General features: G+C 41.5%; 1 protein-coding gene across 1 annotated transcript in view; it reads left to right on the top strand.

Annotated features, from left to right (window-relative positions):
• Window positions 1-523: 523 nt before the first annotated feature.
• RHOJ (ras homolog family member J) overlaps window positions 524-25,476 on the top strand; it is an 86,211-nt gene continuing 61,258 nt past the window's right edge. Inside the window, exon 1 of the mRNA XM_058739266.1 lies at window positions 524-1,208. Within this exon, the coding sequence (XP_058595249.1) occupies window positions 965-1,208 (244 nt within the window). The 5' untranslated portion in view covers window positions 524-964. The remainder of the gene's footprint in view (window positions 1,209-25,476) is intronic.

The following is a 25,476-nucleotide window of genomic DNA, read 5'->3' on the forward strand; positions in this document are numbered from 1 at the left end:
ACCATAAAGATGTCTGTGTCTGGAATACCCGCTGGAGCGTTGTGCTCAAATGTGGCAGCTCATAAACCTGATCGCTCACATCATAGCTATGATCCATAAGAACGTTTCCCTCTGAAACGATGCACTTCTGGAAGGTTTTCTTCTCTGTTGCCGGGATGAAATGCTTGAGGTTTCTCCTGTAGGTACGTGAAGAACTGTCCATTTTTAATTTGCAGAGCTTTTCACTGGTGACTCAGTGAGGGATGATGTCATATGTTATCCCACAACGGCTGGTGTGGTTCTCTCTGCTCACTTAAACCATTCCCTCTGTTTCTGTGGCAGACAGCGCTCTCCAGTTTCCATCTTTCGTCAGCTTCTTCCCAGCCAGCCCCAGGCAAACAGCCTCCCCAGCAGCAGATGAAACAGGAAGTCTGACAGCTTGAGTCTGCAGTGGGACCCCTAGTGTTTTCCCCCGCTCCATGCCCTGGCGGCGTTCCCCGCAAGTACAAACACACACACACAGAGCTCCCATTGTTGCAGCCTTCCCCAGCCCACTGAGCCTAATATGGAATGCAGCAGGAAACCCATGATTTCCTGATACTCCGCAAGCTGGAGGAAGCAAGGGGAAAACTCCATTAAAAAGCCCAGCTTTCCTCCATGTTAGATGTAAAGTGGAAAAGGGGGGGGGGGGGTAGATTAGCAGAACTGCGGCCGTCTGGAAGAGCACAGCGAAACCCTTGGGCTGTTGAAATTTCTAGACTGCCAGGAAGCCCCTAGAATTCAGAGAAAATGAGGGTTTCTTAACTCAAACTGTAGGGAAAGGGGACACGTGCTTGTAATCGTTCTCCCCAACGTGCGCCACCTTTCTTGGCCAGTATGGTAAGCACGAGGGCAGGTGCCAGCCGCCTGGGACAGGTCTGTGGAATCCAAGGCAACCTAAGGAAGGCAGCGTGATCTGGAGCCTGCCACTCGCTTCCCGCGCTCCATGGGCTCTGGGAGAGGCAGGAGAAGGAACAGCAGCTGCAGGGTCACAGCAGCTGGAGCCGCCAGGATGAACTGCGAGGAGGGAGATGACAGCGGCTGCGGCTGCAGGAGCACGGAGGAGAAGAAGATGTTGAAGTGCGTGGTGGTGGGCGACGGCGCCGTGGGGAAGACCTGCCTGCTCATGAGCTACGCCAACGACGCCTTCCCAGAGGAATATGTGCCCACTGTGTTCGACCACTATGCAGGTAAGAGGAGGGGCGGGAGCCTGTCCCTGCACACGCGGGGAAGATGCGGGCGGCGACACCCCAACCGCAGAGGGGCCTGCTTGATTTCCAGGGGCACTGATGGGCGCGGGCCCGGCGGTGGCCCCACAGCGGGGCGGAACCCACGGCCGAGGGCTTTGCTGCAACTCTTAGGACACTTTGTGCATCCCTTCGTATCCAAAACTTTCCCCCCCACTTCAATCAAATGAGTAACACTGGGAAACTACCCTGAACTGCTCCTCCAGGCTTTGGGGCGGGAGATCTTACTCAACGTTGGCCTGAAGAGTTAATAACTTTTTATGTGAACGTTCTAAAATGTAGTGCAATCGCAACACAACTTTTTCACCAAAAGAAAGAAAGAAAGAAAGAAAGAAAGAAAGAAAGAAAGAAAGAAAGAAAGAAAGAAAGAAAAAGAAAAGAAAAACGTAGGCTACTGTAAACTTGAAGAATTTCATGAACTTGCTTTTGAGAAACAAGATTTGTTTTGGAAATTAAGAGAAAAAGTAAGAAAATGGAAAAATTGAGATCAGTTAGCACACTGACAAGTACACCTACAAACTTTAGAACGTTCAAAAAAAAACAAAAACAAAACAAAACCGATGAAGTTGTGGCTACAGTATTTTAACTATCATGCCTTAAAATATTTTGTGTCCGATTTGATTGAAAAAAGAAAGTTACCACTAACCACACAACTGGTGAGAGAGGTATTTTTGCCACTTTTCATATATTTACCTCATGCCATTTCATAAATGAAATGGTAAGATTAACAAACATTAGAACACTCATTTTTCTAATGAATTCATTTGGTGATGTACTATTGTACGTTTATGTTCCCAGGGTTATAGATGGGGGGAGTATTAAAAGATTTTAAATATCTATTAGGCAATCTGTATCTTGAATTAAAAGAAACATCTGTAATGAATATGTTTTTAAAGTAAAAATGAAGATTAAAAATAAAATTTGAATCATTTTAAAGTATATCCAGAAAGGATCAAATCGGACACAAAATATTTGAAGACATGACAGTTAAAATACTGTAGCCACAACTTAATTGTTTGGTGTTTTTTTTTAATGTTCTAAAGTCTGTAGGTGTATTTGTCAATGTGATAACTGATCTCAATTTTTCCATTTTCTTTTTCTCTTAATTTCCAAAACAAATCTTATTGTTTCTCAAAAGCAAGTTCATGAAATTCTTCAAGTTTACAGTAGCCTAATTTTACAACTTTTTTCAACAGAGTGATCAGGTTGGTGAGTTATCAAAGATTTGAGATTTCACAAGAGGAAAATTTCCCTTCCTTCACCTTGGCTTTGGGTCAGGTTCAGCAGGGGGGGAAGTGACACAGGAAACCTGTGTGAATGTTGGCTTTGCTATGTGGCCATTTGAAATCCTCTTTCTAGAGGAAGTAGCTTCTTTTCCACAGCTAAACAATCACCTAAGTCCCACCCTTCGCCTATATTTACATGATTTACGACAATACTACATAGCAGATAGAGAATCACAGTGAAAATAGTATCCACTTCCCAGAAGTTTTTTCTAATTTGTAAAAATTAAGAGCAAATTTTCATGCTGATTCCCTTAAGTTTTTCTGAAAATATGACTATGCCAAGAGAAGAACACTTTAATGAGAACAGAATAAAGAGAACAGGAAAACTTTTATGCAGAGAAAAAAGAAACTAATAAAATTAAGAGGTCTGGGACTTAAGTAAGTTACTAAGATGTGAACTTCTTAGCAGAGGTTTTTTTATTCGACACCTTCTTTCTGCCAGGAAAGAAAAACTGGCTGGTACCTAATTTCAACAACTTTTAGATCAAAGGAAGGGCCCAAAATATACTAAAGGGAGAGGCTTAAGTGCTTTTGAAAATGACACATCCTGATCCCCATCTATTGTTTGAACTAATTATCAGTCCAGTATAAGGAAGAAAGAAGACAAAACCAATGGTAGAGATAAAGTCAAGCTATAAAAAAATATTAGAGATCAAGCAAAGGCTGAACTACCACCAGTTTCCACTAGGACCAAGTTATTTTATATTTCAATTGTGTATATACTTACTGTTATGTGAGCATCAAAGCATCTTTTTTTTTTTTTTTAATTTACATCCAAGTTAGTTAGCATATAGTGCAACAATGATTTCAGGAGTAGATTCCAGTGACTCATCCCCTATGTATAACACCCAGTTGAACATCGAAGCATCTTAAAGATTTTGGCTACTCTATGATTTTACCTCTCAGGAAATCACAGTCACTTTACCCAAAGCCACACTTTGCACGTAGTAGACATTCCCAAACACTGTTACTTTGATTTACACTCTGTACCTTTCTAGGTACACAGTCATCTCACAGGCTTTCAGTTAGGTTATAAAGGAAATGAAGACATGAGCCTCATACATCTAGGGTCACAATGAAGTGAACGTTTCCATTCATAAAGAAATCTTCCCCATCATAAAGACACGCTCCTTTTACCACTGCCCTTCCCATATATGAGCTAATTGAATGTAAATCCTTATGCAGTTACATGAAAACCTTCAGTCAATTGTCAAAGAACTAATGCTGTCTTCCCCATGTGGAAAAGTATCCAGTACCCTGTCCCTGGGTCCTACTGGCCCATTCTGAAAGGACAAGCAGCAACTGAATTACCGAGTCTTTAAAATACTGCAGTTCAAGGGACACCTGGGTGGCTTAGCTGGTTAAGCGTCCAACTCTTGATTTCGGCTCAGGTCATGATCTTAGGGTTGGTAAGTCCGAGTCCCGTGTGCCAGGGCAGAGCCTGATTGGAATTCTTTCTCCCTCTGTCTCTCCCTGCCTCTCTGCCCCTTCCCTGTTCGTGTGCGTTCTCTCTCTCTCCCTCTCCCTCTCTCTGTCTCTCTCGCTCTCTCAAAATAAACTTAAAACACAAAAAAAAGTAAAGAGAAGAAAAACGCAGTTCAAGTCAAAGAGAGCCTGTCCCTTGAAGATTTTTCCATAACAGTGGCCCATCCCAGGAAAGTGGACATATAACAAGAAGGGTATGAAGCATACCAATCAGGATGGGGGGCGTTGAAGCCAGACAGCCCACTTCCAACATGGGCACTGCCATTGCCTTGCGGCCTTGAACAAGTTATTTAACCTTTCTGTGCCTTAATTTATCACAAATGGACAAAAAAAGGACCATAAAGGCATTAGGAGTGTTGGTGAGGCAAAATAAATAATACATGCGAAGTTCTTAGAACAGTGCCTCACACATGATAAGTGTTAGGTACCTAGCAGCTACTATTATTAAGAATAAGTTCTCGGGGCGCCTGGGTGGCTCAGTCGGTTGAGTGTCCAACTTCAGCTCAGGTCATGATCTCACAGTCTATGAGTTCGAGCCCCACGTCGGGCTCTGTGCTGACAGCTCAGAGACTGGAGCCTGCTTCGGATTCTGTGTCTCCCTCTCTCTCTGCCCCTCCCCTGCTCATGCTCTGTCTCTCTCTGTCTCAAAAATAAATAAAGTTATTTAAAAAAAAAAAAAGAAAGAATAAGTTTTCTACACTTGCACACAGTTATGAAAGGAAATTAAAATGTAACTAAGACTCCAACAAAGAAAACCATAATTCTAGTGGTATCCGTCAAATGGAGTAGGATGTGTTAAATGCATGTATTGTCTTATAATACAGTTATCACATGTATCGATAATTGACAAATATGCATGGAGTAATAGTAGCAGGATATTAAACTGGGAGGGGAAATCTCAGTTTTGCATGAGTCCTTATGAAAAAAAGTTAACAACCAGATAGAAAAAAAATTTTTTTTTACGTTTTCTGAATCTTAGTTATTTTCCCTCCACCCAAATGTACGTCTCCTCCAGGCATCTTTCCTTGACTGCATAAGGAGAGCTCCTTGTTCCATCTTCAACCTATCTCCAGAAAGGTGTTTACTTTGTAGAAGACGAACGACTTCAACCATGCAGAGCAATTTGTCTGTTTCCTTGTGTTCCCCACTCCCACCGTGCTCTGAGCTCCTGAGAGAGAGGGTAGTGTCTTGCCAAATCCCACAGTCAGTTCTCAGTCATCATCTACTAGATGGCTTGGAGGCTTTTTTTATGGCTAATTACTATCTCTCTGCTTGGTTTCTGGGGTAACAGGTTCTCCTGGCTTTTATTCCCCTCGCTTGGCAAATCTCTGTCCATCTTCTCTGCTGCCTGCCCCATCTCCTCCCCCCCATTATATGTTGGCACACCTCAGTGTTCGGCCCCTCAGTTCCCTTCCCTATTTTGCTCATGCCTAAGTTGGTTGTATCTAGTCTCATGGTTTTGAATATTATTTATATGCCACCGACTCCCCAGTTTATATCTCTGGCCCTGAGACTCAGATTCATATAATCCAGCTGCCCATTTGAATATATAATAACATCTAATTTCTCAAACTGTTAAAACAAAATTCTTTAACTCCTCCCATCTATTCCTCCCCTAGTCTTCCCCGTGCAAATACACGACCACTACCTTCCACCCAGTTGCTTAGAACAAAAACTTTGGTATTACACTTGACTCCTTTCATCCTATGACAATACCCCCCACCCTCTCCATTCAAACCATTTGTTATTACTCTGTTAATACTGTTATTACTTTGTTACTACTGCCGATCAGCGCAACATTCAAAATACATCTTAAGTGCCATCACTTCTCGCCACCTACATTGCTTCACTCTTGTCCAACTCACCTCATTTCTCATCTAAGCTAGTGTGTTCACCTCTCACTTCCCTGCTTCCAAACTTGCCCTCCTCTTGTCAGTTCCCCACACAGCCGGAAGGGGGGCTATCCATGGCCCAAATCCTCCAATCCCTTCACACTCAGACCCCGTCAGTTATCATGGTCTACAAGGCACTCCATGACTTGACTTGGTCCCTGTTACCGCCACACTCTCCTCTTCAGTATTTCTGCTCTAGCCACATTAGCCATCTTGGTATCCCTCAAACACACCGATATCCTACTTTCCTTGAAGACCTCACACTTGCCCTTCCCCCAGCCTAACACTATTCCCCCAGATCCTCTTCAGCTTCGATTGACCACATTATTGAACACATTCACACACAAACACACACACACACACACACACACACACACACACAGAGTCGCTCTTTAACCACTTATACTGCTACATCTTTATTCATAACGTTTCACACCACCTGGCATCACCCTTACATTTATTTGGTTGCTGTTTTTATCCCATACTGGAATTTAAACTCCGTGAGGGCAAGGACTTTGTCTTGTTCACTGCTCTGTCTCCAGCTTTTAAAGCAGAGCCCAACATACAGTAGATTCTCAATAGATAGTTATTGCATAAATGAATTAGTATGTCTTAGTCATCTTTGTCCCTCCAGTGCTTAGGTAATTTCTGGCCCATTGAAACGTGGCTGAATAAACGAATAAACTGCTTGTCCGATCTTTAGGAATGAACATGTTTGGAAATTAATTACATTTATTCTATTTTTGAACTATTTTGTTCACATTTTAAGTATCATTTTATCTCTACTGGAATTGTAACATAGCGTTGAGTTTTCTTGACCTAAGTGGCCATTGTCACAGCTGTTGGATAATGTAACTCTGCAATGTGTACATTTCATTTGGAAGCAGATGAGCTGAAAATTGTTCCATATGCATTATAGTTAAAAGCCTACCTAAATTTTGGATGGCTCCCTCCAAGACTTATAGTTCTTATATATAGAACATGTTTCAGAGTAACCCCAAGTTCAACTAAGGGCTAGGACTAAAAATTGGGAGCAGTGGGATGAAGATAGGTAGGACCAATCATACTTTCTACAAGTGAGCCTGAGAAATATCTCTGGGCCTTGCTTCCTACTCCCTTCTAGGATGACTCAAGAATTCCTAACAACATTTAGAGCTTTCACAGCTCTAAACACAATGATCAATCACATTTCTTCTTCCCTCATATCTTTATCTTATCTTGAACTTTGAGTTTTGCAACAGACCACACCCTCCCTCCCCGCCCCCCTCACTGGTAAATTATTATCAAGTGATGTTTCACATAACATATGACATAGGGATAACACCTCCATTTTGCATTTAGTTAGATTGTATGTTGAGTTAGATTATGTCCATGGGTTGTATGTTTATCTACATGGGTGTGTCAAATAAGCCTGATCGGGTTGAAGCCTGTTCACGGTGTACCTCATTCACCATTTCCATCATCCTCTGGCTTAGAATTGATTTTGTCTGTGGCTCTTTCTTCTGTCGCCCACCCCTCCTAGAGTTTGTCAAAAACTACCTGTGTTTCAAGACTCATTTTTGAAGTCACTATTTCCAAATCCAGGCACCTATGCAGGAAGTTAACATGATTTATGGAAAGAAGGGAAAATCTCATTGCTCTATCAGCTGAGTAAGATGTAAAAGAAAGTTGTTTTCACAGAGAGCTGGAAGTCCAGTCTAATTTTTCCACAAATTAAATGGTGATCAGTCCAAGGTAGACTCAATCACCACCTGGCCTTAATGGCCAGATCAAGAGGGGAAGCTATGTCCAATCCACAGAGGGGCAGGAAGGAATAACATAAAATAATAGAAAGTGAATAAAAGCAAAGCCCCAGACCTATAAAGGTTTGTGACATAGTTCTGCCCATTTGTGAATATTTACTCAGGAGTTTCTCTTTTGTTTTTTCTGAAGACACCTGAGAGTCTCTAGAGAACAGATGAGATTCATTCTCTGTAAGCCAAAAGGAAGCCTGAAACAACTCTCATGGGACTATGAAATGAATTACCAGGATTTTAACCTTAGATGAAAATATAAAAGAAGTTTGTGTAAGAGGAGACATGAATGGACCAGTGGAATCACTCACTCTGTTCCTTCTAAATGCAGTGATGCTCAAAAACATGAAGTCTTGGGGCGCCTGGGTGGCTAAGTCAGTTGAGCAGCCGACTCTTGATTTCGGCTCAGGTTATGATCTCACAATTCCTGAGATTGAGCCCCAAGCTTGTTTCTGCACTGACAGCACAGAGTCTGCCTGGGATTCTCTCTCTCTCTCTCTCTCTCTCTCTCTGCCCCCACTTGTGCTCACTTGTGCTGTCTCCCTCTCTGTCAACATAAATAAATAAACGTAGAAAAAAAACCCACAAAGTCTTATAGATATCCAACCCCCCAAGGTCTCTTTTTGAGGTGATGTAATGTATAGCCGATGCTTTTTCTGGACCCTTGGAGGCCACACCAAAGGCGCAGTGGCAGGAATTATACAGACAGTTCCTCCCACAGTCTACACTGAGATGCTTATGAAAGCAAGCACATTCAGAGGCTTCAAGGGTGCAAATTACACTCCGAAAGGCAAAGCATGCTGCAGAGATGGTCAATTATGAGCCGCATGCTCTTTGGCATAAAAAAAGATAGAAGAGGGATAAAGAAAATTAAGTTTCTGTGACCCAAGAAAAACCATGCCCTCAGCATTGGACACCACATCTGCCATTCCCAGCCCTCCCGCATTCCAGTTTTAGCTGGCAACAAGCCAAAGAGGGAGACCAGTCCAGGCTTCAGAGGACAGGCTCCCTGTGACCAAGACATTTCGTTCCACATAGCCTGGCCTCACTCCCTTCACTTCCAGGCTAGGAAACCCTTCATAAATTTTACTACCTACCTGCCCATTGAGGTTGGGCTTCAGGTAAACGGTATTTTATTTCTGGAATAGCTTTTCCAAAATCTGCCATTTCTCCCACTTCGTGTGGGCCAAATAGCGAATTTGGCTCAGGGATGGCCCAGCACATTGGACGTTTATGTTTTGGAGACACTTAGCCTGTTTTACAAAGGCAGCATGAAGGTGGGTGACAAATATAAGGCCTCTTGGGAAAGGGCAGGAAAGAAAAGTCAACAGAAACAGTCTCCCTCATCAATCCTGACCACAAGATTGCAAGGGTCTATGATGGAGGCTCTCGGTGTAAGGGTACAGCTTCTGATATTATGCTGAAAATTGACTTCCCCCCATACAGAAATCCATGGCACCCCTTAGGTGAGTCAGCAGAATCCCAACAGTTAACTCTCTGGCCGTCACGCAGTCAGGATAATTCCATCATGAATTCAGTAGAGACCAACTGTGAGTCACAGAGTGGCCTGGCACTGTTCCTGAAAGCTCTGAAGTCTACCAGCTTCTTGGAAGTGTCCAATTTTCATGAAACAAAAGGACCTGATTCCTGTGTATTCGCTCGGTTTCGTCTTGGTTGTGAAATACAGCTTTTATTTCTGGCACTCTTCATTCCCAGGGTGAGCATGAATCCCATTATGGCCACGTGTGACCCAACAAGAAGTGTGGTAGTGTTATTTATGAAACTGAAATGCCACTAGTATATGTATTAACAACAATAACAGTCGCTATGCGCTTCCATAGTCTTTGCTATGGTTCAGGCATATTTGGGATGTTTTCACACATCAGCTTATTGCTTCCTCACAATGACCCTGGGAGGTGTATTATTTTCCCAATTTTACTGATGAGGAAATCCAGGCATGGAGACACTAACCAATTTTCCCAAAGTTGAATAACTTGTAATGGAGGAAGTGGAGGTCATGAAGCAGTAAACAAACAACACAGGCAGTGTAGAGTTCGGTAGCTAATAACATCAGTCTAAAAGCCACTGTTAGTTAGGGTATGCTAACCCAAAAATGTAAGGGATTAACACCGTGGCAGGATGTTTCTTGCTAATGTGATGGTCCTGGGCGAGTAATTCAAGTCAGTGAGGCTGCTTTCCTCTGTTTAGTCATTTAGACACCCAGGCTCCATCCATCTTGTGACCCTGCCATCCCTTGGGATCTCATCGCTATCTGCATCCAACCAGCCTAATGAGAAAGAACATGGACAGACTCAGTGGAAAGTTTTCTGGGCCAAGACTGGAAGTGACAGACATCATTTCCAGTCACACTCCATAGGCCTTGTAACTTAGTCACCAGGTCACACTTCAGGCTGAAAGAGGCTGGGCTATGAAGCCTTCCTACATGCCCAAGAGCGGAAAGAATAGATTTCGGTAGGAACCAGCTATCTCCACTTGTATCAGCCTCTCCATCCAAGAGATATCCTTTCACACTGTTTCCCACACGTAAAACAAGCTTGCCCTTTTCCAAAGAAGGACTGCCCAGAGTCCCACGCTGTCACTGCACCAGGTCAAAGCCCAGTGTTTGCGGATGATACACAACTCTTTTTTTTCACAGCTCTTTGCATTTGATGGAGATGTGGCTCCTTGTGGTCCAATAGGAAATTCAGTATCTGTCCCATTTATACAATCACCCCTTAAACAATGGTGGAACAGGGATGAAATAACCAAAATATTCAAAACCCCTTCAAAAAAGGAAAAAATGGCGGGGGGAGGGGGGGTGCCTGGGTGGCTCAGTCGGTTAAGCATCTGACTTCAGCTCAGGTCATGATCTCACGATTTGTGAGTTTGAGTCCCGCATCGGGCTCTGTGCTAACAGCTCAGAGCCTAGAGCCTGCTTCAGATTCTGTGTCTCTCTCTCCTCTCTCTCTCTCTCTCTCTCTCTCAAAAATAAACATTTTTTAAAAAGGGAAAAAGAAAAGGAAAAAATGGGAGGCACATAGCAATAACAGAATCCTGATGGCAAACATTGGGAAGACTCCCTGTGCTGGCAGTGGAAGAAGTTTCTTGAATTGACCCTGATGCTATTCTCCAGGAGGAATTCCTTCATCCCTCAGTCTCCGCTTTTCCTGGCTCAGGTCTGGGAGGTTCTTCTTCCTCATCCATCGTCCTCTGTGATACACATCTGAATTAGACCTTTAGGCGCATGTGTTTCTTGGGGACTGTAACACTTTCACAGCCTGCTTCTTGCTTGTACAGTTTTGGGGGGCTCAGTGTTGTTTCACAGCTGTAAACATATCTAGTCCACCTTTGGCATTTCTTTGGACACACAACTCTTTCAAAAATTTACCAGGTTTCTGGTAATTTCCGTGTACCAGTAACCATATCCAAGACCAAAGTATGTCTTTCTTAGATGTAATTCTTAAACAGTCTTCATTTGTCTGCTTCTGGTAGCCAATGCCCTTTTTTCTCAAATTAACAATAGCTACTGGGAGGCCATATGAAGCAGCAGGCTTAGATGCAAGGGACCTGATCTTTGACACATAGCTGATTCTCTTGCTTAAACAGAGAAATCGACATTATGGCTCAAATCCTTTTTTTTTTTAACGTTTATTTTTGAAAGAGCACAAGCAGGGGAGGGGCAGGGGGAGGGGCGTACATTGGGAAGACCCCCTGTGCTGGCAGTGAAAGAAGTTTGCACCCTCTGTAGAGGATCCAAAGCAGATGTCGCTCTGACAGCAGCGAGCCCCATGTGGGGCTCGAGCTCATGAACCAGAAGATCATTAACTGAGCCAAAGTCAGACACTCAACTGACTGAGCCACCCAGGTGCCCCCAAATCCTTTTTGAATTGTATCTTCTATTTGTGGAATCCAAAAATAATCAATTTTACTGGAGGGGCTCTGTAAGTCCATTAATATTTGTGTTCTATCAAACTCTGCTTAAAAAAAAACAACCAATGCAGCTCTTTTCTTTCTTGTAACACCTTGCTAAACCCAGTAAGTAACAATTAACATACAAGAACGTTCTGGTTTTTCCCAATTTTTTCTTCACATGCTACAAGCTCTGTAGGAACTGTTCACCTTCCAGGCTTCACAGACAATAGTTTTTCAAAAATAGTTTTGCCACAGGATAACTTAGATCTCTGTCTTTCCAGCCTATCCTGTTTTCTTACCACCTGCCACTTAACAGCTCAGCCAACAGCACCCTATTTGTTTTAGGTTTTTGTAATGATGACATCACACTCAATAGACTAGGATGCTGTAACAAACAGACCCAAACACCAAATGATTCAAACTATGAGAATTCTGTGTCTTGCTCAGATAACAGATTGGGCAAGTGTTCAGGTTGATGAGATGGTTCTGCTCCATGGGGCCATTAAGGATTAACTTTTTTCTGTCTTGTGACTCTGCTGGTACCCAGAATATGGAGGAGTGAAGGCCAGGAGTGGCGGTGTGGGCCAGATCCACAAGTGGAATGCGCCACTTCTGTTCACATCTCATTGGAGAGAAGCCAAACCCTCGGCCACACATTATTACGAGAGAGGTTAGCTTTATGCCCAAAGAAAAAGTGAGCAGATGCTAATGGACACTTAGTAATCTTTGCCATAATCACAAAGCTGACATTTCTCGCATCAACTACAATAGGCCGGGCGCCTGGGGGGCTCAATCAGTTAAGCATCTGACTCTTGATTTCATTTCAACCCAGGTCACGATCTCATGGTTCTTGAGTTTGAGCCCTGCGTCAGGCTCTGTGTGGACATCAGGGAGCCTTCTTGGAATTCTCTCTCCCTCCCTCTCTCTCTCTGCCCCTCCCCTGCTTGTGCATGCCCTCTCTCTCTCTCTCTCTCAAAATTAAAAAAAAAAAATACTTTAAGTAAAAAAATACATGGGGCGCTTGGGTGGCTCAGTCGGTTGAGCGTGCGACTCTCGGTTTCGGCTCAGGTCATGATCTCACCGGTTTGTGGGTTCGAGCCCCACCTCAGGCTCTGTGCTGACAGTGCAGAGCCGGCTTGGGACTCTCTCTCTCTCCCTCTCTCTCTGCCCCTTCCCCCCAAACAGTAAATAAAGTTCAAAAAAAATTTTTTTTAAATACAGTAGACCCACATGAACAATATGAATTGCCCTAAGCACCATATTTAATTAGGTGTTTATTCAGCTACAGATGACATACCTGTATTTCCCAAACGTACCTGCTCATCAGAAAAACCTGCTTGTTGAAAATGCAGATTCTTTAGTCCATGCCATAGTTTTAGTCTGCTGTATGAGACCCACTGAGAGAAAGAGCTGTCGATATAAATTTCAACAAGCATCCTAAGTGTTTCTTATTAGATGGACTCTATTAAACTGCCATTTTACAGTTCGAAATCTTTTGGATTTCCTAAGTTCATGTAGTTCAATCTAATGTAATTTAGCAAGTTCAGAAAACCTTTCTTTATACTGTAAAGATGCCTATAAATCCAGTTTAAGAGGCATAACTCCATGATAATACATCAATCATTAAAAAGCAACTTAAAAATAGATATCCACATATATAATTTCTTGACTTGGGAGTTTCTAACAGGGAAAATTGTGTAAAACAGAAGAGGCCCTTAGAGCCTCTCAGAAACAAGTAGCCAATTCCTAAATGAGGACTAGAGTGTTCTCATCAAAGATATGCCCTCAGAATTCAGTCTGGGGCTCGGAGAGACCGTGGAAGAAAGAGAACGTACAAGGCTGAGAATCAGAAGGGCTGATGGGAGAGGGCTGGGGTGAGGAGGGGAGCCTCCGAGCTCAGAACGGAGATGAGTAGAAATTGTAAAACAGCAGAAAGGGGGCTGACTAAGCAAACTGAGGCGCCCCAGCACCAGCTGCTGGGAGAAAAGCCTGGGCTGTGACTGACGTGGCCCCACAACCGTGAACCTCTGTTCGTAGAGCCTGCTGTCTGTAAAACAACCATCAGCCTGGAAGACGTTCAGTGGCCTCATGGAGGGAAAATTAGAGAACACCTCCTCTCGTGGGAAGAAGCAAAGGGGTCTTGAAAAACAGGAAGGAGCCTGGGACCCTTGGGGTGGTTTTTGGTGCAGCTCTGCATGTCTTGGACACTATTTATTGTTCTTCCATATCCACCCAGCCCTACGATTATGAAATGAACATAAACATCTGTTTCCCCTTGGCCAATCCTTCTGTTCTTCATGCTTTGACCTACATTTGGGAAAAAGGAGAAAAAACAAAAATGGAAAACCTCCTAAACTGCAATCACTGAGAGTCCAGAAAGGCTACTTCTTGGGCTAGAATCTGGTTCCCGAAAGAGATAGCATGTCAATTATGGGGGAGGCAGAAATTTCAGAACTGGGGCTCAGGCACCCTTCCTGGGTCAACCAGTTGACAAACAGTGCTGCTAGTGGGGACCAAGTCTTCCTTTGGAGTTTCTCCAGCTGTTCTAATACACATTCGTAAGCCAAGCCTCAGAATGTGCTTCTCCTCGCCAACAGGGGAGAAACGATGTTCTGTGAGGCCTGAGCAGAATGCAACATAGGGAGCAAAATTGCCTCCAAATCCTTTTGCAATCATGTCTACAGTTGATTAATAAAAACAGTAATTCACTAATGCTATTCAGCTAAGTATGTAATATGTGCCAAGCAAGCCCTGGGTTATTTTGCTATCTTCTTTGGGCCTCACATCATCTCTAGGTAGTGAAAGTCTCCTTTCACTGGGCAGAAAGGATTCCAACCTATCAGCTCGAAGGTTATCTCTTCAGTGAGGCCAAACCACTCTGATTCAATTGGGCTTCCTTTCGAGACCTACTTATTTCCTCTGTAGTTACTATCTCATTTATTTAATTGTCCATTTCTTGTCTCCCTCTAGAATGTACACTTCACAATGGCAAGCTTCCTTCTGTCTTGTTTACTCTATGTCTCAATGCTGGAGAATGAGCCTAGGACACAATAGACACTCAGAAATGTCTACTGAATGATTGCTTGAATGAATGAATGAATGAATGACACCTGAAAGTCTCACAGTGTTAACCACTGCACTTACACTAAGGTTAGCATTCTGTGTGAATAGTCAGGATAATTTTCTGTGTTGAAATTTGATCTTCTCACATCTTAAAAGGATGTATCCTAAGCATCATAAACATACATTCAGAAATATTGTATTGGCTTCGTTTAGAACTTATAAAGCAATTTTATTTTTCTTGGGGAAAAAAAATCCAAAAGATTTTGTTCTGGTCAAATTTCAATCTTGTGAGTTCTGAGTGATTTAACTAGGCAAAAAGTTGTTTTCCTATTTATATAAAGCATTTCTGTTTTATCTCTGTTTTTCAGGATGTTATGTACTAGAGGAAAAAAGAAAAACTTAATTCCTTAAAGTATGTGCTGTTTAACGTTCTTTTCAGATAGGAGATTAGTTATGAGGAAAAACAGTGAGTCGATCATCTCCTAAATGTGTAACGGGTGTAAAACTCCTAGGAATTATGATTGATACTTATAAAATGTAATCAGTAGCTAGAAAGTATACTAATTTTCAGCTGATATGCTTGCAAGAAATGCAATGAACATGTTCGTATATATTAATAATGAGGCCTTTTAATGATCTCACAGTTCATGAGATCCAGCCCCACATTGGGCTCTGCACTGACAACACGGAGCCTGCTTGGGATTCTCTCTCTCCCTCTCTCTCTGCCCCTTCCCTGCTCATGTGTACACTCTGTCTTTCCCAAAATAAGTAAATAGACCTTTAAAAAAATAAAGAGGCATTTTATACTTGTCAAAGTGAGAGTTATTAGAAGAAAACTGGCTATGGCCCCTCTCTCTCTCTCTCTCTCTCTCTCTCTCTCTCTCTCTCTTTCTCTCTCTCTCTCCCCACCCCCCCAAGACTCCTTTCTGCTCATGTTGGATACACATGTACTGTGAGCCCTACATTCAATTCAAAAAATGAATTTTGCATGACACTTGCCATAGTTCAAGCTGGTAAATACGAACCTTAAGAATGTTCAACAGTAAATATGTTTTTAACCGAACTTTTCAAAAGAGAGGATTAATGTTAAATCTTAAGTGTCAATATTAGGCACAAACTTTACTGTAGGGGTTTAATGCTATTCATTCTGTTCATTTACCCTCTTAATAATTCTCCCTATCAAGTCCTTCCTTTTAGATAAACGGAATCCATCAGGCAGCAGATCGAAGCTACTTTCACTCAAGCTCAGCAAAGATGGAAAAATCCTTAGTAGTATCATCCTCAGAATGATGGCTCTTAATGTATTTGAAAGTGGAGGAAATTTTCACATAATACGCCCAGCTCTTTCCAGCTCCTTTCAGAGAGACCTGACCTTGTATTTCCCCATTTTTCATGGGTAGCTTCTCACAAATTCAGTTTACATCAATCGCGAATAACTTGCATTTCAAATCCATAGCTGACACACAGTAGCTTTTGTAATGGTTTGGTAGGAATGGAGATCTCACCAAAATAGGTACAGTCCTAACAGGATATAAAAGTCTAAACTAAATCTTTTCAAGGTCTTCTATCTTGTTTCCTTTTTCACCTGTTATTTAAATGAAGTTAGGTCAATCGGACTAATGTAAAGGACTGAAGTCACCAATATGAGAGTACTACATTTCTCTCCCAGCATTTTAATAAACCTGGGAATAATAAGTTATTCCCAGGTTTATCTGTATTATGTATTATCTGTATCTGTATTATCTGTATTATGTATTATCTGTATCTGTATTATCTGTATTGTGTTAAGAGTTTCAAAATACCAGATTTCTTCAAATCCCCAAATTAATCTCGGCTCCATAGGTTTAAATAAACATGTTTTGGTATTACGGGAGACCTTTGGTTCCCTGTGTTTACCAGAGATCGCTGTGTTTTACAGTACTGAATACCCTCTCCTTGTAATAGATCCACTAGTCTTACTAGGATTTAGTATGCAATAGACTACAAATCATCCTGAATGACTTTTATGCTTCATTTAGTTCCTACCAGTTAACACATTAAAAGCTTCTTTAGCCAGACATCCTATTTGGCAACCTCAGCAATTACCATAGATTGAATTTCAGTTTCACAAAAGACATCCTATTCCAGGGTAGTCTAGCACTCAGTGGATTTTTCTGGATCTTGGGAGAATCTTAGGCTCTAAGCTATAGGAGTCCTGGAATACTTACAAGAGATCATGAGTTATTTCGGACCCTACTGCATCATCAACTAACCTTAACTATAGTAATCTACACAGGAAAAGAAATCACTTCACATCACGCCTAGTTCTGTATGTGGGTCCTCAAATGATTTCCAAGCTTTCAAGGGTTAGATGTCCAAGTGTTAGAGCTTACTGTGGTGAAGGAGTGAAGGAAGTCAGAAACAAACAGAAACATGACTTTCAAAGCATCTACACAACATTTGAGAACCCATTTTGTTTGCTTTCAGTGTCACAAGGAGCTAGTAAACTCTCTGTGGTTTTCCTTTCTGATGACATCACTGCCTCAGCTTTTCCATCTTTTACCACCTCATGAACAGTTTCAATGCCTGTTCCCTGTGACAGGAGGAAAAGAGTTTCTATTCTACTGACAGTGACACTTAGCTCCAATTTTCAGCCAATGTCTGCTTACTCCCACAAACCCTACAATTAACTCAGAGCCCAGAGAAAAAGCACCAAATAAAGCATACTGAGGGTGAGAAGGATCAGCCCGCAGAGTGATCTATTTGTCCGTTAAAAGTTGTTACTATTTTTCTATTTCTTTGTAAGTGGACACCCTACAACCTTTAAGCAAAGTATCTGAAAATGGTGACTTCAGAGGGTTTAATGCACATTTTTTTTTGTTTTCAAGGTTCTTAAAATCAATAATCTGCTGTTGAAAGATATATGACATTCTCAAGAAAGAGCCTCAGGAAAATTGTTTTCGTTCTTATTTAGTCTTCCCATGTTCTTCTACTTTTTAAAAAATTTCTTAATGTTTATTTTTAAGAGAGAGAGGAAGGGGGGGGGGGCAGAGAAAGAGGAAGACACAGAATCTGAAGCAGGCTCCAGGCTCTAAGCTGTCAGCACAGAGCCCAATGCAGGGCTTGAATCCACGAACCATGAGATCGTGACCTGAGCCTAAGTCAGACGCTTAACTGACTGAGCCACCCAGGTGCCCCTCCTACTTCTTCTTTAAAGGATTTCAAACTTTTCTTTGGTACATGCATGAAGGTTTCCTCCCCCTCTGCGGAACCTCCATACAGTGACTTCTACATGAAAGGGAATGTACATCTTCTAAGAGAAAGGCAGTGGTATATGAACTTGACAAGCTGCCAAATTTCATGCTAATACTATTTAAATTTAGTCCTTTATTAGGGAAAAAAATACTTTAGAAATACTTTAATGGTATATGTGAGAATCATAGAAATTCAGATATGGTAATTATAGCGTGATGTAAAAGAACTCAGAAAAGACTGCATATTTCTGCCTCGGTGAATGAATCAGCGATTCAGAAGGAATAATGCAAGTCTGTCCCTGAGCAATGTCTGTCCAATCTTTGGAAAGAGAAAACTGAGCAAAATTTTTCTCCATAATTCTCCCAGGACAGGGTTCTTTCAGCCCCAAACTCTTGGTACTTTTTCCACTAAGATCCACTGGGATCCTCCCTTCAGGACAGATGGTGATCCTCCCCTGTTACTCCCCAAATTCCTGCTTTTCTCTCATTTGAACATCAAGTCTCAGAAACATAATATTTCTTGTATTCTAGGGATGAAGACAAGCACAGGAATGCCTGGTCCCTGGAGTCTCTGACTGGGTAACTCCATCCCACTCCCCAGGGAAGGTGCTGTTTGAAAGTAGGGGCTGGAGTTCTGTTCCGTTAAATCAGAGTAGGCTCTTTTCATGAGAACCACATGTTCTCAGAAAACATCCAAGTGTGGCCTGAATTACAGAAGGCTGCCAAACTCCTTCCTCCTTCATGCACACTGTCCCTCAAGGACCAAAGATGTAGGCATTCAAAAGGCAGAAGTGGAATTTTTTTACCAAAGAATCTAGCCTTACGCCTATCTCTAAGTATCTATATTGTTGTGCTTGGTCTCTTGAAGCAGTAAAATCCCCCAAGCTTTCCTCCTCCGTCTCTGCTGTCTCTCGGTGCTGTGAATACCCTCCTTAAAATAGCTGCTTTTCTCCCCTCTGCCAAGTTGCTTCTCCTAATAAGCAAGGCTCTTTCCTCCATCACATTTGGGCTTATAGTAGGTACTGGCTTATAAATGCTAATTATATTTCTAACACCAAAGAAAGAAGGTAGCACCTTTTCCAGGGTGAGGAACACAGTGGATGCCCTACTGATGAGAAGTGCTTCACATGTCTCCACAGATGCCCAAGATGATTGTCTTAAAACGTAAATGAAGGAGTTAGACTAGACAGGTTTAAAAATGACATTGCTGTACAATTTCCAAAGTGGTTTTGGCATCTCCCCCTTCAAAGGATCTGAGATGATTTGGGTATGAATGGACCCACTTCATAATGGGAGCAGCCTGGTATTGTGTTGGGTCTGAAGGTCAAGAGAACAAAGGCGGAGGAACGCATGTTCTTCAAAATGGGTTTATTTCTTGCTCTCCTCACCTCTGTGTATCTGGAGAACAAAAAAAGAGCTAGGGAGGAGAGAAGGAAGGACATGGAGTAGCCCCTCCTGCTCTAAGCTCACCTATCATTGTTGACGACCAGTGCTAAGAATGAGTAAGAACAAAATTTGGGGCTCGGGGGCAGATAAATGGACCTTAAATTTGCTTCTCCTGGAATTCAGAGCTGAAAGCCATTTGTGAAGATGTTGGAGGCACCTCCAAGTGTTAGCCATACTGCTACATACAGTGGAAAAATAGGAAATTGTGATCAATCATGCAGACTATTGCTACAGTAGGACCTATTAGTCTAAGAAAGAGATCTTATGGTTCTGCCTATCTCTAGATCCCCACCACATCTCTCTGCAGTGAACTCCCAGCATCGACAGATGCCCTTCCTTGGAGTTACGGATGTCTTTTCTCTCATTTCCATCCAAGTTCTGCATTTACGCATGACATTTTTATCAAATGCCCTACTCTACCATCACCCTAGGTGATCCACAGAGGTGCACAGAATGGGGGAGCACATTCAGTGAGTTGATTATTGCCCAAAAGCTTCATTCTATCACCCACGAATCAGTGTTTTCCTCCCAGGGAGGTTACTGTCTGCAATTCCATGAGAAACTTATGAATTAGTCATAGAGGCTAACTTTCATACCAATTTTATCAACTGAAGGCTGGCAGCAATGTTTTCAATATGATCATTCCAACCTTGAACTTCATGGACATCTCTGGAAGACTGAAATAAGTGCAATCCAACTCATTGTTGATAATCTGCGTGTCTCTGTGTGTGTGTGAGAGAGAGAGAGAAAGACAGATAGAGACAGAGACAGAAACAGATGTAGAAGACAAAGGGAGAGAAACCCCAACTCTCTTGGTAGAAAAAAGACGGAAGGATATATATTAACATATTCCTTATGTATTGCCATTACATAGGTAACTCTGTTTTTCCAGATTATGGTTCATCCCGACAAGATAGCTTCAATATATTTGTTTTTAAGAAAAAAATGGTATTAGGGACAGCTAGCTGGCTCAGTTGGTCAAGCATCAGACTTCAGGCCAGGTCATGATCTCATGCTTCGTGAGTTCAAGCCCTGCATCAGGCTCTGTGCTGACAGCTCGGAGCCTAGAGCCTGCTTCAGATTCTGTGTCTCCCTCTCTCTCTGCCCCTCCCCCACTCGCATACGTGCACACATGCACACATCCTTTCTACCAAAAAGAAACATTTTTAAAAAGAAAGAAAAGATGGTATTATACTTAAAACTCCTTAAAAATGTCTATAGTCCCATTTCATAGTCCAATTTCATTCCACCAGGAAAGCCGCTAAAAATAGCTTGTTGAGCAAATTTATTACCACCATAACTCTCTCTAACACATAATTTTGCATTGAAACCAGGTGTCTAGGAAGTAACCTGTCTTCTTAATAACACAGCATTGTAGTGGTCCCAAGGCAACTAATCTATATTAGCCAAACATCCTCAAGAAATCACAAATTGTATAATGCTCATGAACATATTTTGTGTGTTGGAAAACACTATCAAATGTTACTGTTTCCTACTAGTAATAAATCACTTTATTTATTAAATGCACCACAAGTGTAGAATGACATAAAATGTCACTAGCCACAAAGTACAGCAATAGCATAAAAGCAAATACGTCTTCTATCCCCAGCACTACATCTCTAAGAACGCAGTTAATCCTGATTTGTTCCTTCACACATTCATAAGCAATATGGATGTGTGAGTGCCAGAAATAGGGCTCAGAACCGGAGATATCTGCTTCATGTACTGTAACTTGTACATACAGCCTGCCTGTTCCTTTTATGGGTGGAAATGCCTCAAGACTGTTGGCATTATCTCAGCAGCAGGTGTGAGGAGGAGCTGAGAGAGGGTCTCCACGGCCCAGATCACCCAGCTGTAGTACCAGAAGAATCATTTCTAATCAAGAATGTAAATCCATTTTTACGATCTTAAAAAGACTCACAATAAGAACATTTGGATATTAAAACACTCTATTCTAAAGACATAATTGTAATTGTGCTGTTTACTCTTGATAATATACCTCAAACAACCTATTGCCTAGTGAAGGATCCAGGCCTACTTTATACCAAATGCACAGAGTACTTAATAAGTACAATTAGTCCCTACGAGGGTGGATCCAGAATTTGGCTGTTTGGAAGACTGTGTTAGTTTCTTTCTTGATTTCCTAGAATTCTCTGACTTCTAAGCTAAGGCTCACCGTTTTCCTGTACCCCCATCCTGGAGCCTCTTGCCAGCTCCCAGGATTGTTCCTCACACCCTCAACCCATCACAATTTGGGAAGTGATGGAGGTCGATCTTCAAGGAAAGGCATTTTCCCCAACTGCATCCAACTATCACTTAAACAATTGTTATCACTTTTACACCTAATTAAGATACAGTTGGAAGTTGATGGTGGAGAGAAATTTTCCATGGAAGCAATATAAGTTGCCTCTAGCTTTCCACAAGAGGGTTGTATTTGCTACCAAAGAAAGGAAGACAAACAATTAACTTGTAATAATCTCATCCCTGTTTCCACAAATAATGACATCTTTAACTTCTCAATTTTAACTCTAAAATGCCTATTGAGAGCTTGGAAAAATCAATTTAATGTTTGTATATTCTGTAAAAGTTTTATATTTACATATTGGGGCTTCTGACATGACCATGATGCCAGTTTTCTCCTCTTCCTGAAAACCATCCAAAAGGAAAAAAAATGGTAAAAAAATATATAAACTATATTTCTAGTAAAACTAGGACATAAATTCCAAAATATTTTTAAAAGGATGCCCCAAACAGCAGAATTCACTGAAGAAAAAAGGAAGGAGGGAGAAAGAAGTTGAGGAGATAGAGCCCAGTGGTGACAGGTCTCAAAAACCACAAACAAAAATACACTTTTTAAGGTGAGAGACACATGTAGAAGAGAAAAAATGATATACCATGTATGTAAAGGAGTGTGTGCAGAAAAGAGAAGAAACTGAGGGTTTTACAAGCCTCCATAGACCTAGTTCAGATTGTGGAAGCTAGTCATGAAGAATCATACAGATAAAGCCATGTGCAAGAGATATTTATTCCAAGTATTTAAGGACACTTCAATATTAGAAAATCTATTCATAAAATTCATCATATTAATAGGTCTAAGGAGAACAGTATAGTCATTTTCACAAATATTGACAAAGCATTATAAAAATTAATATTAAAATTTGATTTAATAACAACAGCAAAATAGGGAATTGATGGTGTGATAGCCTGCAAAGATAACCATTGCCAATTCCTCCCCTCTTTCTATAAATATGTCACTCCACCATCATGAGGTAGAGTTTATTCCCCAGCCCACAGATCTCAGCTGGACCTGTGACTGCCTTGCCCAAAGGCATGAAGAGAAATTGATTTTCTAACACATTGGAGCCTAGGATTTCCTTCCTCATAGAACCCAATTGTCAATGCGGTGAAGCCCAAGCTATATGGAAAAAAGAAGAACTAAGGCACTCTGGTCAATAGTTCTAGCTGAGCCTCCTTACAATGTAGCACCAACTGATACACATGTGCATGAGCCACCTTGGTAGCTCCAACCTAGTCAAGCCTCCAGGCAAGCTGAGGTATGATAAAGCAGAAAAACTGACCAACCAAGCCCAGTTAAGTCATAGAAGCATGAGATAATAAAGTGATTATTATTTTAAGTCTCTAAATTTTGGTGTGTCTTCTTATGCAGCAATAGGCAACTAAACACACAGAGATTTTGTTTATATATCTATCTTAGTCTAAAAGCCATCATCATGCTTAATAGGGAAAGGTGAAAAATATTTCCACTGAAGTCAGGATTAAGGCAAACATTCCCATATTACCATTATTATTTAACATCTTATGGGAGGTATAGGATGATGCACTTGGATGAGAGAAAAATATTAGAGGTATTTTCCAAAAAAAAAAGGTTTATTCTCTCACATCCATCCATTCTGGTCTCTTTGCTATTCCTTGAATGCACATTTCCCCTTTAGAGATATTGTTCTTGCTGTTCCCCCTGTCTGGTCCTTGTGCCCCAATAACCATGTGACTGGCTTGCTCACTTCCCTCAGGAATCCACTCAAATGTTACTTTATCAGCAAGGTCTTTCTCAATCACACTGTATAATAATGAACTACTCTCCACTCACCTTGCATTTATAACCACCTAGAATACTGCATGCACATATGTGTGCACTCACACATCACATTCTTATATCATTTGTCTAGTAAGATGAGGGGCCATACTTCTAGCATTTAGAAGAATGCTTGGCACTCAGTAAATATCTTCTGAATGAATGAATGAACATTTACAATAGTATGGGGTTTTTTTGTTTGTTTTTTGATGTTTTATTTATTTTTGAGAGAGAGAGAGAGAGAGAGAGAGAGAGAGAGAGATAGTGTGTGTGTGTGTGTGTGTGTGTGTGTGTGTGAATGGGGGATGGGAAGAGAGAATGGGAGACACAGAATTCAAAGCAGGCTCTTGGCTCTTAGTTGTCAGCACAGAGCCCGACGCGGGGCTCAAACCCACGAACTGTGATCATGACCTGAGCCGAAGTTGGATACTTAACCGATTGAGCCACCCAGGCACCCCACAAGGATATGTTGCTTTGTAATTGTTTTTATATGTTGGCTCTTCCTTAATTCCAAAGTTATTTGTATCCATCTCTACCTTTTTCCTGTGATTTTATGGGTCCTTTATAGTGGATATTAGAGCATGTTTATGAAAAAGCACAGAAAATTGACCAGTTGCATAATTCAGTGAACCCAACCATCTTGCTGGGTGACATTAACAGCTAGTCAAATAAATCAAAATCACTCTCTTTATAACATGCCATGCTTGAGCTGTCATTTTTCCTGGCTATATGGGCAAAGAACTAGCCATGCTTTTGCAAACTTTTATCATATAATTATCTTGCATAGCCATGTTAGGAATGGATGCATACGTACGTAGAATAGTCAAGAAGATGTGCTTTTGGAGCACCTGTCTGACTTGGTCAGTGAAGCATGCTACTCTTGATCTCAGGGTTGTGGGTTCATGCCCCATGTTGGGTGTAGAGATGACTTAAAAATAAAATCTTTGAAGAAGAAGAAGAAGAAGAAGAAGAAGAAGAAGAAGAAGAAGAAGAAGAAGAAGAAGAAGAAGTGCTTTTTATCAGACATACCTAAATTAGACACACAGTTCTGTCATTCACTGGTAATTTTGATTTCGGTCAAGTCATTTAACTCTCTAGTTTGTAGTGGTTTGGGGGTGGGAGGGGAGTTGATTTTGTTTTTTTGTTTTTTTGTTTTTTTGTTTTTAAGTAGGCTTCACATCCAGCATGCAGCCCAAAGTAGGGCTTGAACTCATGACCCTGAGATCAAGACTTGAGCTGAGATCAAGAGTTGGACACTTAACCAACTGAGCCATTCACATGCCCCATTAAACTTTATTTATTTATTTTGAGAGAGAGAGAGAGAGAGAGAGAGAACATGTATGTGTGAGTGGGGAAGGGGACAGAGAGAGAGAAGGAGAGAGAGAATCCCAAGTAGTCTCTGTGCTATCAGCACACAGCCCAGTGTGGGCTCAATCTCACGAAACATGAGATCATGACCTGAGCTGAAACCAAGAGTCAGACCCTCAACCAACTGAGCCACCCAGGTGCCCTTAGTCTGTAGTTTCTTTACATGTAAAATGAAGATATAATGGGACTTACTTCATCTAGGACATATGAAGATTAACTGAGCCAATGTGTCAATATATTTAACAGTGTTGAGTAAATGTCAGTAGCTTTTGCTCTTGTTGTTTTTGTTGATGTGGGAGAGAGACTTGATCCAACTTCTTTGTCCTTCTGTAACATCTGACATACTAGACTGTGTTTTCCCTGACTGTGGTCAGTTTCCACCTTTCAGAGAAGAGTAAACAACACAAAATGTCCCATAGAGTAACTCAATTTAGATTGATGTTAGTCGGTTTGGTTCATAAGAGACTACAATGAGGATGGGAGTTATGAAATATACATATATGAAGATTTCTTCATAAAGAGAACAGACTCATGGGACTTGGGGGTTTGGACACTGACATGCCTAAGCAGTGAATCACGTGAAAACAACTTTCTGGGGTCCCTTCTAGACCTGCGTTTTATTTTCCTTGGTAAAGCCGCC

Source organism: Neofelis nebulosa, chromosome 7 (genome assembly GCF_028018385.1).
Source record: "Neofelis nebulosa isolate mNeoNeb1 chromosome 7, mNeoNeb1.pri, whole genome shotgun sequence".
NCBI classification, from domain to species: Eukaryota; Metazoa; Chordata; class Mammalia; order Carnivora; family Felidae; genus Neofelis; species Neofelis nebulosa.